Consider the following 13,588-nt stretch of genomic DNA (forward strand, 5'->3'; position numbering starts at 1 on the left):
AGAAAAGAAAACTTGAATGAGATTGATAGGAATAAAGCTGCTTTTTCGAAAGCCATTCTCCAATAGATGCATTCCAAATGCATATATGATTTGCTTACATAAGAAAAGGTTGCTAATGAATAATGCTTTCAGATCATTTAAAAAAAAAAAAGAAAGAAAGAAAGAAAGAAATTAAAAAGAAATGAAAAGTTTCTTAAATCTTTCGAAAAAAATAGATTTTTTTTTCCAAAAAAAAGCAAGCAAATGTAAAATCATATAGCAAGCATTAACAAATCAAAGATCAAAGCTACTTGCATATATGAATGAAATTTTTAAATGTATTAAAAAAGAGATAGATTAAAAAACAATTTAAAACTATTTTTAACTAAAAAAGAGCACACAAGCACCTACGACAAGTTTAACATAAAATGTGTTGACAAAATACTTTTTTTTTTGTCTTTTGTATATTAACAAGCTTAAACTTTTGTTACACCACGATAATAAAAACAAGTTGTCGCTGAAAATTGTATGAATTTCATGATTTTTTTTTTTTAATTTAATTTTTTTTATTGGTGGTGATGGTAGAGTGTCACCTGTACAAGGTATGCTACTGCTGTAGTCAAATATTTACTACATCACTACAAATTTTGCTTAATAGGAATCAGGGCCCACTTATGTTTTCAAAATGATTTTCCATCATTTACCAGTTAAAGGTTTAAACAAGGAATACATAAACAATTAAGGAAATTTTTAACATGGCTGAAAAATATTCGTCTTTTTTTTCCTTCTAATAGAAAATCTGAGAAATAGATCCATTTTTAGATGCATGGTTCAAAACTAAGGAATTTTAACCAGGTCAATTACGAGTCAAAACTAATACATAAAAGAAATAGCTAAACTAAAAGCATGGTGGCTGACTAGCACTTAAAAAATAGTGACTTTGTATACCTCTTGACACTTTAGATTAGTTAGTCATAGACACTCAAAAATTATACTGTGTCAATTCTTAAACAATAACACACAGGCATCCATTTCCCTTACCACTCTTGGGGTAGGGGAAGAAAGAAAGATAAAGCTTTAATTTTAAAAATACTTTTGAAAGATTTGAAATAAACTTTCCTCTGAAAATTATACTTACCAACAGGAATTGTAGAAGGGCTGATTGTATTTGAAATGTTCAGAGGTCTAATGGGACCTGGCATAATAGAACTACTCCCTGAAGTTGATACAGTTGTTGCTGGAACAGCTTGAAAAAATAAATAAAATGTAAGAAAAAGCAAAAAAACATTGTGACACTAAAAAAAAAAATCAAAATAAAGTTTAAAAAAATTAATTTAAAAAACAGAAAAATTATATAAAATACTAATGCACAGTCTTTTCAACAAAAGAGGTTAAAAAAAATCCTTAACTCTAAATGATAAAATATTGATTAAAAAAATGAACTTCTAGAAAATAAATAGGAGTATAATCAAAGGACATTGCAACTAAAAACTATTGAAAAAGAGAAATTCACTCTTTTGAGAATGTTTTAATGCTAAAGCATAAAAAAAAGGAATAACTTTTGCTATTAGTGGAAAATTTTTGCTTCATACTTCATGAAGATTAACTTTGTATTTTAAAATATTACACTTTGAATGCAATTCCTTAAAGTTGAATGCTGATTTAAAAACTAAGGTAAAGTGAAACAGTATCAATTTGCTGAAATAAGCAGTTCATTAAAATATTTGTAACAAAAGAAACAAGGGTTGGCAAGTTTCTGCCGAGACGGTTAAAACCACTGGTAGAAACCGGTTAAAATGGCATGGCAGAAACTGGCAAAATTCACAAAATCAAAAAAAAATAAATAAATAAATAAATAAATAAATAAAATAAATAAATAAATAAAATAAATTATTGACATGCAATAGGAAGTGCATGGAAAAAATAATTATTAACCAAAGCACAATTTAATTACGATATTACCACAATTTAAAATCAAATGTTACATTGTTTGGACCCCGCAGTTGCTTCTTAGAAAAGGTGGTTTCTAAAAGCTGCTTCTCAATCTAATATGTACAAATGAGAAACTTTAGAATATTCCTGCAACAGAAGAGCTAGCAGGCAATGCATGAAGAAACAAGCAATGTTCGTGAAACTTTCATCTATTGTATTTTTTTTTAACTGGTCCACCATGTAGTAACTGGGGTAGTGGGAGAAATTCAACTGGAAAAACAAGTTTCGAGAAATAGGGCCAATTTGTTTTGCAAAACTGTGACATTAGGTACAAAATCTATGTTAATATTGGAAAGTAAAATTCTGGAACTTTCTTCTTGAAGCATGTGAAAATTTCGATCACAAACAATTTAGATGAAGCATATAAGTGAGCAAGTTAAAATCAGAAATGCCTTTTAATTTTGTATGTCGCTCCTCTTTCCTGAACACCTATACGATTTTTCGTCCTTTGTTAAATTAATCCAAACATTACGAGCATCTGCAATTGAAAAGTTCACTTCTCAAACTAAATCAAGGGCATTAGCATAGGATTTTATTTTTTTAAATGATAAAATGAAGTTTAATTTTTTAGTTTACCTAAACAAATATCATTTAGCAATCACTTAAGTAATTAAATATGCTTTTAAGTTTTTGCCAGTTTCTGCCGTTTTTTTTTCGGTTACAACCAGTTTCTGCTACTGGCACGGCAAAAACTAGTTTCTGCCGGCAAAAAGCCAACCCTGAAAGAAACTAAACTTTTTAAATCAAATAATAAAAATTCATGAAAATTTTATTATATAACTAGCTGCCTGGGGCCTTGGCCTTGCAGCCTACAGCGGCTCACACAATCCCCCTCTAGTGGGTTAGTATACAACTCCGTTTGTCCAAAGTACTGAAGTACAGTGCCTTCAGCGCTGGCTTTCCTTTGGCTTCGGTGAAGGAAATTTAAATGACATTTTTGGTATGTAAATTACATTCCTTCGAAGGAAAAGATGGAAAAATAATTGCATCAAAATACACATCGCCTGTGTCGTTATATTAATTAATAAATACAGGTTTTTTTTCTTCCCTGTGGGGCAGCTCAAGAGTAATTCAATTCATTCTCTAGAACTATTCAACAATTTCTGCTTTGAGCAGAAAAAAAGAGAAATTACCAATGCAGGATAACATGGCCTTGAGAAAAAGAAAAACCTTCGCTCTGTGAGTCACTCCCCATAGCCCCTTGGGGGAATGAAGGAAAATATCATAGAGATAAGTGTTCTGAAGAACAGATAGAAAATAATGTTAGGTTTTAAATCGTTTTTAATTAATATCTCCGCTAATCAAAGTCAAACAGCTATGCCACATAGCTAAACATGTAGCCAAGAAAATTACAAACCTATTCATACCTGGTTCAATGCTTAGTTTTTTGTTGTTCACCAGGAGTAGCAATGGCATAGATAGATAGATGGTCACATAGAACAAAGTTTATAATGTAAGATAAAAACCCAACAATAGTATCTCAGCAGCTATTGTAATTGTTAAAACGAAATGACGTAGAAAAGTCCAGCTGAATTTCAAAATCAATATCAAAAATTTCACGGAAAGGCCTTTTGAGCACACAAGTTCAAGATGCAAGGAATCTTGGGGAAAATGATGAAGTTTAAATACACAAACGACAATAAATGTTTTGAATATAATTTTTAATTGTAAGTGACAGCACTGTACAAAGAATTAAAAATAAAAAAAAACCTTTACATGTGGGGAGGGGGGGAGCTCTCAGGGGGGAGCTCTCATAAAGTGTTTGCAGCTAGTAATCTGTGAGTTAGGTTCACACAGTTAGGGGTAAACTCCAAGCAGTTGAATTATTTTCAAAAGCTTGCTTAAATGAAACATCATTTTTTTTAAATCTTTATATGCTTGGCATGACTAATTGAAAGAAATAATTATTAATACTATGCATTGTAAAATTTAGAAATACAGTAAAACCTGTGTATAAAGATACTGTCCATAAAGATGAACCTGACTACAATGATATTTTCATTTGGTCCCTGCGAATTTCCTATTTACTCAATGTATTTTAAACCTATCAATAACGATCATCATTTTCCAACAAAATTTGTCTACAACAATATTTTTTTCTCTCTAGTAAGCTTATTGAAGAACCTGATTTTTTTTTCTTCTGTCACAAAAACAACTTAATGTCTGGAATGTGAGGTAAGAAAAGAACAGATTATTTTTCTCATGTTAATTTACAATTTTGTAACTAAGGGATCAAAAGAGGGGAGGGGGGGAAGAAGCCATGACTGAATGTACAGCTGTTTATTTCTTTTGGAAATTTCGCCCAACTAGGAACGAGGGAGTATTCTTTCTCAGTCAGAGTCGAACCATTTTATTTTTAGAGGATAGATTCCACGTGTTTTGGAAAGACCATGTTTTAAGCAAAATTGGTTTCTGAACATTATTTGCATTAAAATGTATTAAAAAAATAACCTTTCTTTTTTGAAAAAAAAAAAAAATCTTTAATTTCTTACGAAATGAACTAGTACTTCGATACAGTTTTATACCTTTTACTTCGCAAAACTTTCATTTAAAACTCTATCTTATGCTGTAAAACAATATTTTTGAATTTCAAATTTTTTTATTCAAACTGTCTACAATGATAATCTGTCTATAACGATATTTTTTCTCGGTCCCCAGAGTATTGTTGTAGACAGGTTTGACTGTATATGTAAATAAAAGGTCTTTCAATTGAGGAGCGTAGATGTTGGCGACCTGTGGGGTAGGGTGGGCCGAAAAAACTTTTTTGGAAATCTGTTTTTGGATAGTGCGGAAAAGTTGCTATATGGGCCCGTTATTACCCATAAAAAATTTCGCTAAATTTGTTTAATATTTAGCCGGCGGTATTTGACCTTGAAAAACTGAAAAAAAAGGGCAAAAATGCACTTATTTCAAAAAAAAAAAAAGGTGGGGGTCGAAAATAAAAGTTTGAAGCTAGTTTCAGCAAACATTAGAAGTATCTGTCAGTGAATTAGTTGAAATCCTCAAAGACTTTTATACATTTCATAGAATATTTAGCTACGCTCCTTTAAGACTAAAACACTGGAAAAATGAAAAAAAAAAAAGAATTAAAAGTAGTTTCGAAATAAGTAAGTACTGAAATGTTACGCAATACGTTACTTAGAAAAAACAGTGAAAATTCAATCAATTTTATGCGACATTTGTACGCCAATTTTAAAAAATGCACACACTCAAATAAAAAATAGTTACTTAAGATGCTAATTTTTTAATCTTCGGTTCCAATTGTTTCTCCTGGATAATAAACGGCACTCAACTACTTCTATTATTCCTAAGATTATTTTATAACTATTTTATATATATTTGACAAATAGAGCCCTTGAGTATTAAAAAAATGTGAATCCTCTGAAGTCCTTTAAACTGATTAATGAATTGAAAGCAAGTATTCTTCTTTTTCTCAAGCCATTTCTTCCTCTCGACTTTATAACCCACTTAAGAGACAAAACCCCCCGACAAGAAATGCTGTAATTCTACACCTCCACAGCTGGGAATTAAGCAATTAAAGGGGTTCTCTCTTGTGTGCAATGTCCCCAATGAGTTGCCACTGAGGCATCTTATTCTGGAATTGGACGGTTGCTCAAAGTGGCCACATTCATATTCTGGAGCTATCGAACAACTTCTTAGAGATTGTGAAAAAAATCCGGTGGTCAAATTTGATAAAATTGACTGCAATCTTCTGGTTTTGAACATGGAAAATATAAAAAAATTAAGTACTGAACAACAATATTTGTACAGAATCTGTCTTGCCGTAAAAGATGGTAGTTGTCCTTCAAGCGTGGCTGACAGTAGCCCAGGCAAACTCAGTCAGTCATGCGCGATGACTAACAACTACAAACCGTTTGTTACGCTTGCATATAGGCACTCCAACTCCATCAGAAAACTTTACAATGCTTGTAAAGTATGTAATTTTAGTTTATGCTCCAATGTGGTTTGAAATAAAAATGAAACCGAACTGCCAGTACCGCGCCCAACATTTTTGGAAAATGATTTCTCTTGCAAGGCAGTTTCCAGACAACGTTATGGAGATAATTTTTAAAGTTCTGCATATTTCGCTCATCCTGAACAGCTACTGTTGACAATGTTGTTTGACTCAAGAAAATACATTTGATAATTAGCGGTTAGGCGCATTCTGAACTCCAGAAATAAGAAGACGAAGAGCTCGGATGATGTACGATTTTTTGAGCGTCCTAAACTCAATTTTGAAGCCGTTGATTATGTTGATTTAGTTGATTGGGCAAACTGTGTTGTAACAGAGCCACCTCTTACAATGCATCTAAAAGACCAACAATGGAAAGAAATGTGCAAAGAACATTCTACAGAGTTTACTTTTGAGAAATTTCCCTGTCACACGCAAGCTGTGAAACGTTGTGTGAAACTAATAACCGAAGCTGCAATAAAAGTTCGTGGTGAAACTGCACGAGATGGATACATTCGTGCTAAACTTCAAGCTAGGAAAGAACTTCCATCATTTGATGACAAGGGACAATATTATTCCAAAAAATAATATTCATTATGCATGAGGTATTATAAATCAAATTTGAAGATTTCTTTTTTAAAATTTTATTATCTATATATGTAGTTCTCGAAAATGTATGATACTATTGCGTGATAATATTTACTATGATTAATGGCGCTATTTAATTCATTAGTCTATGATTTAATTTTGAAAAATGATTTCCACATTGGTTTTTAAAGAAATTCAATATTTTTTCATTTTTTTCCAATTTTTGATGTCGGAAAGGAGCGGTTAAGTGCTCATTAAAATCAATGAAACATTTTATGGGCTCGAACTGGCTCATTATATAACATTCTCGGTGCATTCCAGCAAAATATTTGAAATTTATTTTTTAAAAAAAATTTCGACAAAAATTCATTTTTCTCTTTTTTTTCGGTTTTTCAGTGTCAAATAGCGCAGGCTAGATATTTTTTAATATCCAAGAAATTTTTTGTGAGTGCTAACTAGCTCACTACGCAACTTTTGCGCGCTATCCAAAAATTGATTTCGAAAAAAAAAAATTTTCGGCTTATTTTGGCCCACCCTACTGTGGGGGCTATGTTGTTTTTGGTGACATCTGTCTAATATGTTGTTTATTATTCAATTTCTGATGCAAAATCAACCATGGCAAGTTACATGATTGAGTAGCACATTTAAATGATAAAACTTTATCATCAAAATGATTGTTCCTTTGTGCAAGTGCTGAGGGCCTTGCAGCTATTTTATGGTAGCAGAGCTAGATAATGTAGACGCACGCTGTGCGCGGATACATCCGCTGACGTGCGGATACATTCGCCGCAGAGTTGCACGTCGTCCGATAATCGTGTAAGTTCTTAAATACAAGATAGAGATTAGATCAATTTGAAATGAATAAGAAGTAAAGATAATATCTTTACTTCTAATTCGTTTTAAATTAAAATTTATATTATTTATTTAGACTAAAAATTATTACAAGATAGTATATACACTCGCGCGTTCGGTGGATGTATTGGTTGCTGGGCGGATACATTCGCTGCAGGCACGGCATCTCGTGATAATCGTTCAAATTCTTACTTTTCACTTTTAATTTTCTTTAAACTGATATTATTTAATTATTTTGTAAAAAATATTAATAGATAGTATATACGCAAGCACGTAAGGTGGATATATTCGCTGCTGTGCGGATACATTCGTTGCGAGCACGCGCATCTCGCGACAATCATTCAAGTTCTCCTTCTTTACTTCTAATTTGTTTAAAATTAATATTGCTAATCTAAAACATAGTAATCATTTCTAGATAATATAGACGGACGCAGATACATTCGCTGCTGTAAGAAAATATTTGCTGCTTTGCGGATATATTCATTGCGGACATGCGCATATCGCCATAGTCGCGAGTAATATTCTAGTTTTCCACCCGTCCTTTTTTTCCAATTGTTAAAAAATTACTGAAATGTTATTGATCCTTTTTCTCCTATGCATCAAGAGGTGATAACTGAGCAATTCTTTTCATGTGACTTAGCATTTCCTTCTTCCTCTTTTTTTTTCCTTTTTCTTTTTTTTTTTTGTGCTCATATCAAATCACAAAAGCACCTCTGTGGCTTTAAAGCTAATCATATGGGGGTGGCAAGTTTGCATTTGCCGTATTTTTGGAAATTAGCACCGCACCTGACGTAAGTGCTACGCTTTCAGTTTAACAAATAATGTGGGGAAAAAATTGTTTCTTTTCGTTTTTTTTTTTTTTTTTGAAGATATCTGGAACGCAATTTAAACAGATTACATATTTAAAAAAAAAATCCTAATTACTTACTGACAGTTAATTACCCTAAATCCGACAACCACGTACTTTGCCGAATTTCGGATCGCTGCCAAAAATGTTTACATTGCGCATGAAAAAAACTTTGAACGATCGCCTTTATGGATGTTTAAAAAAGTTATGAACTTAATTTAAAATAATTACAGGATAAACTCAGCTTAAATTTCAGCACCTTAGTCCAAAGAACGATGCTTAAAGCAGAAGATTCGGACTTGACAGCGAAATAAGAATTCCGCAAATTTTCCATATCATTACTCATATTTTTTCCGATTTTAGCTCAATCGTTTTAACTAAAAACTTAAGACATAAAACACATTCTGGCATAATTTTATATTATCTTCCCGCTAATTACAAAAGACTTAAATTACATTGGAAGCTAAATTGTGCGAAAAAGGCGGGACACGCTGATAATGAATTCATCAATTTTTTGCACAGTTGACCGCTTGGGGGAAAAAAGCGTGTTTAATAATACCACCAGAAAATCAAAAGAAAAATTTTGTTATCTTTTATTCAAAACACATTTTAAAGTGCATTTCCTATCATTTTGAAGAAACTTCCAAGCTTCCTTCTTTTCAAAATAGTTTATTTTCTGTAAAATGCTGTAAACTATTTTTTTTAAAAAAAACGCACCTTATGCGCCACATCTGCTGTATCTGCCTCATCGGCAATGTATAAACTTTTTTTCTCAGAAGTGCTGCGGTGCTTACTTTCGAAAATACGGCATAGTTTTGGAATCCTTGTGTGTATTGGACTATTAAGGGACCAAAGGCAGATGGGGGACTTGCTCCTTGCGGTATCTCTCATCTTCATAAATAACACTTATGCTACTTGATTTATTGCTATTGTTTTTTTCCCCTTCCTCATCAAAACATTTCCAAGTTGCAGTGAATTGCTAGTTTTTCCTTCGTTCTCAGAATTTTGGGCATCCTTTTGATTTTTTGACTCCACAGCCTAACCCCCTTGCGGTTGGCCAGTCCCAGAGTTACATGTTAAATGGACGAGATATCTAGTCAAGAACTGCAAGGTGGTTAAGAAAAAAAAAGGTCTCGTCAATGTATGATTTGCAGTGGAGATATAATTCCTAAAAATATGTGAGCTTACGCATGCAAAGATATCTGCTAAAAGAAACTTAGTTTTAAATTTTTGAAATTTATCTTAGGTTTTTGCATTTATAGGATCACATAATTGGCACGGAAATTAGTTCTAATTATACCTGCAAGTATTTATTTCTTATGATTAAAAATTTTTTTTCTTTTTTTATTTTGAAATCCGGACTATCCCCTCCCCTCGTTTTTTTTTTCTTTTTTTACGTGATACACAATGATTAGCTTGAAGATACTTTTGAGTTGCGTGCGCAGATACTTAATATTTTTATCTGACTCTGTATGGCAGATGCTGTGGCCCTTCACAGCCTCATACAGGACGATGGCAATAGACACAAGGTTCATCAGGTGACAATGAATCCATAGAGCTACTCTTTGGTGCGGATTTTGGGCTGGTGGCGTCATTGGTCCGTACTTTTTTGAAAAAGAAGTAAAACGCCTATCGCTGTCAACAGAAAGCATTGAAGCATGATGAAAACTGATTTCTTTTAGCCCAAACTGAATGATATAGACCAGCAGCTCCCAACCTTTTTAGTTGTGCAGCGGCCCACCAGTTTTGCAGAAAACACCATTGAGGCAGACTAACTACTATATGTTACTTGCACAGTCAAAATTAACTTTCTGCGGGGGGGGGGGGGGGGGAGTGGCATTTGCTACTAACTGTCCTTAAGTGTCAATAATATACCATTTTAGAATTGAAAGTGGGTTAAAAGCAAAAGTTCTGGATATGTTAACTCCCTTCTCCACTCATGCTGCCCCACTGACATAGATATACTGTAGAAGAACAATTTTGAAAAATATTTTTAAGAAAGAAAATAACTTTATTGCATTCTCTTAGCTGTAATATCTGTAAGAAAACTCAAAATCAAGTCAACAAAGCTAAAACTCCATGGGATTTTTAACGCTGTTTTCCTTTGCGAGGGGGTTGATATCTGGATTGAAACTGTATAGTTTAGTTTTAGTCTCAAATAATTAGCAACATTCAATGCATTTTTATATTATTTTTCTTAAAAACTGTCTTAATCAAATAGGTAGGTTGCCGGAAAGCCCCTCAAGTGTCTCAACTCACTGGTTAGTCAAGCCAGTTCAACAAAGTAGGAGCATTTTTAACTTGAAACTTGAAGCTAATACTAGTATATAGAAATTTTCTATAAAGGAGTTTCTGATTCATTACATTTCATCTTCAATTATAGGGGAATGCTTCTGATGAAAAATCTTAATCCTAAAGTTCTTTACTGGCTATGAGCCAAGGAGAACTTTTGAGTGACAGTTCTTCTAAAAAGCGAATTTTTGCATATGTAAACGGTAAATAAAAACCCCCAAGATTTATCTTGATGGTTTAGATTCTCGACCAGTGTCCACCGCCCAGTAACACGCTGTTTGCGGCCCAGTTGTGGGCCGCAGCCCATGGGTTGGAAACCGCTGATATAGACACATAACATTTGGTTTCAGCAGGACAGTGCTATGTGCCACATAGTGAACACCACAATGTACATATTGCATGCATGGCTGGCTCTAGTAGCTTTGCTGCTCTAGGCGATGTCAACAAGAGCTGCACCCCTATCTTAATAATCTATATGTATGATTTAAATCATCTAGCATACTCTCACACATTGCTGCAATTTGAACTGCAAAGAAAAAACCCGTACAACTTTGAGTTTTTATTTTTTACTTTTTTGCCTCTTTACATTTTGCCATCATGAAATTTGTCGCCCTAGGTGGTGGCACAGGTCCCCTATGGCAGAAGCCGGGCTTGATTACATGAATGTTTTATCTCTTGCAGAGGTGATGTAACTTTGCCACTAAGATTGTGCATTTTGACCTAGCTTAGTTGTACTTTTACTAGTGGAGTCACTGAAGTCACAGGTCTATACAAATAAGCTGCAATACACCAATGCCCTTTAAGCCAAAATAACTAAGCTCATTGTTCAAATTCATCAGGTCTTATGCAGCAGTCATTGAAAATTGGACCACTTGGATCCCTTCCACCATGAGAAGCCACGGTAGATATTTAAACAATGTTATATGCCATACAAAATGACATGCATGGGTATTTTAAACAAAAAAAAAAAAAAAAAATGTTTGTTAATACCTGACACACAGTTTGTTTTATTCACTTTCAACATCTACCTGCTCTCATTTAAAGACCCTTTAGATACATTTTAGTTACTTAAAAACCCAAAGGGAAAAGATAAAAATGTTTTAAGAAAATAGCAGGAAGTTTTATAAGAAGATGAGGGGAATGCTCTAACGTCCTTTTGGAACACCTTGCTGCATTTTGGATGAATTTAAGGTGCCTTGAAATTGAAGATTTTTTTTTGGAGGGGGGGGGGGGGGATTTCCAGTGAGATCTGTCATGATTTTTTTTTTACCATTGTGACTTAATTAACAAATGAAGTAGTAAATTAATTAATTTTTTACATTCATTTAAAAAAATTTAAGAATCAATTGAAAGTTTCAAATATATTTAATGGATACTTAAACATGAAAAGAGAAGGGTAGCAATGCGACCAAAAAGGGGGGGGGGGGGGTAATTTAGGAATCAGGAGTTTCAATAAGAGACTTTTACTGAAAAATCTGATTTTAGTGTTTTAGGAATTAAATTATGGGAAAGAAAATAATATGTAAAATAAGAGTCAAACACAGGAATATTACTTGCACGTGGGGCAGATGTAGCTAAAGCAACTGAATGGTTAGCTGGCACCAAAGACTTAGCTGAAATAACAGTAAGAGTTTGATGAGGTGTAACTGATGAGTTGACATTACTCAATGTATGTATAGCTTGAGGCACATGAGTAGCTCTGAGTTGCTGTAACGGCTGTCCAACTGTAGCAGCCGAAGACAGTTGCATAATGCTTGTAGAGTATCCAGTTGAAACTGTTGCTCGGGATATGGTAGGAACAACACCAACACTTTCACTGACAGATGAAAAAGGACCAGGTACAACTGTTTGGTGTGCTGGAGAAGAATTTGTAGGTGCACTAGTTGAAGCAACTAAACTTGACATAGTTTTCAAATTACCCTTGTCATAAACCTAAATATTTACACAATTAAACATTAAAACAGAAGCATAATAAAATATTGAAGAAAATCAGAGATGAATAAAATGAAAGCTTTACTTTTATAATAAACACTACTTTGTTAAGTATTCAAGTTAATTTGCTATCATTTTCTTTTTCAGTCAAAGTGTGTACTTGATTAAAAACTATATATCTTTCATCAGCTCAATAAGACAGATTTACTTCCAAAATTTAGTCACTTAAATGCAGTGTTAATCCCTTAATCTACTATTAGTTTTTCTTCTTGCACAATATTGATTTCCTAACAAATTTTGTTGAATAACATGCGATTAGAGAAACTACAATAAACCTTACCTGCTGAAGATGTTGAACAATAGGTTGAGATATATTTATAGGTTTAGCAATAGTAATTGCTGAAGAATGAGCAGTTCCGGTTCTCACAATGGAGCCATCAATAGTACGAGATGCAAGTCCAACATGAGAAGTATTAGATGACATAGGATGGCCAATAGAAGATCTTTAAAAATTAAAGGAATAATTCAGTATAAATACAAATCAGAATCTTAAGTTATGCAAAGCAGTAAGGGTGGACAAATTTCTTCAACTCATTACATTAGTATGTTAGCATAAATTCAGCTTATTTAGCAAGTGAGCCAATTTTTTTACAATTGAAGAAAATAAAAATATTCACTTCGCTTAGACAATACACTCAAACCTCGTTAACATGAACTCAACAGGGAAGACAAAATATTTTGTGTTAATCGATTTCCACGTTTACCGTATTTTGTGTAAGCAGACAAGTTTTTTGTTTTTTTTTTTGAGACAAAAAATGTAAGAACCAAAGTTTATTTTCACAAAAATGTACACACAAGCATTTATAATTATAGTTTTAGTAAGAAACACAAAATTCGAAACAGGCAATGACTATTCGGGACATTTCTCTACGACAATGAAATTTCAAGCATCTGATCAAAAAACTAAATTTTTGCTGCAGTGGGGGCGGGTACAAAAACAAAATTTATCGCTTTTAGACCTTAAACCTCTACATCGGCAGAGCAGTTGTCCAGAATTAGACAAACGTTTCTTTTTCCACAATGAAATTATAAATCTAGGTTTACCAACCACTTGGTAAAGATTTCACTGTTCATACAAGCTTTTTTACCGTAAG

At 33.1% G+C, this 13,588-nt stretch overlaps 1 protein-coding gene across 1 annotated transcript in view; it reads right to left on the bottom strand.

Annotated features, from left to right (window-relative positions):
* LOC129233431 (histone deacetylase complex subunit SAP130-like) overlaps window positions 1-13,588 on the bottom strand; it is a 64,958-nt gene that overhangs the window by 28,885 nt on the left and 22,485 nt on the right. The window contains exons 8-10 of the mRNA XM_054867462.1: window positions 12,775-12,937; window positions 12,056-12,434; window positions 1,118-1,225 (exon numbers count right to left, since the gene is read on the bottom strand). Of these exons, the coding sequence (XP_054723437.1) occupies window positions 1,118-1,225; window positions 12,056-12,434; window positions 12,775-12,937 (650 nt within the window). The remainder of the gene's footprint in view (window positions 1-1,117; window positions 1,226-12,055; window positions 12,435-12,774; window positions 12,938-13,588) is intronic.

This window comes from Uloborus diversus, chromosome 1 (assembly GCF_026930045.1).
Source record: "Uloborus diversus isolate 005 chromosome 1, Udiv.v.3.1, whole genome shotgun sequence".
Lineage (NCBI taxonomy): Eukaryota > Metazoa > Arthropoda > Arachnida > Araneae > Uloboridae > Uloborus > Uloborus diversus.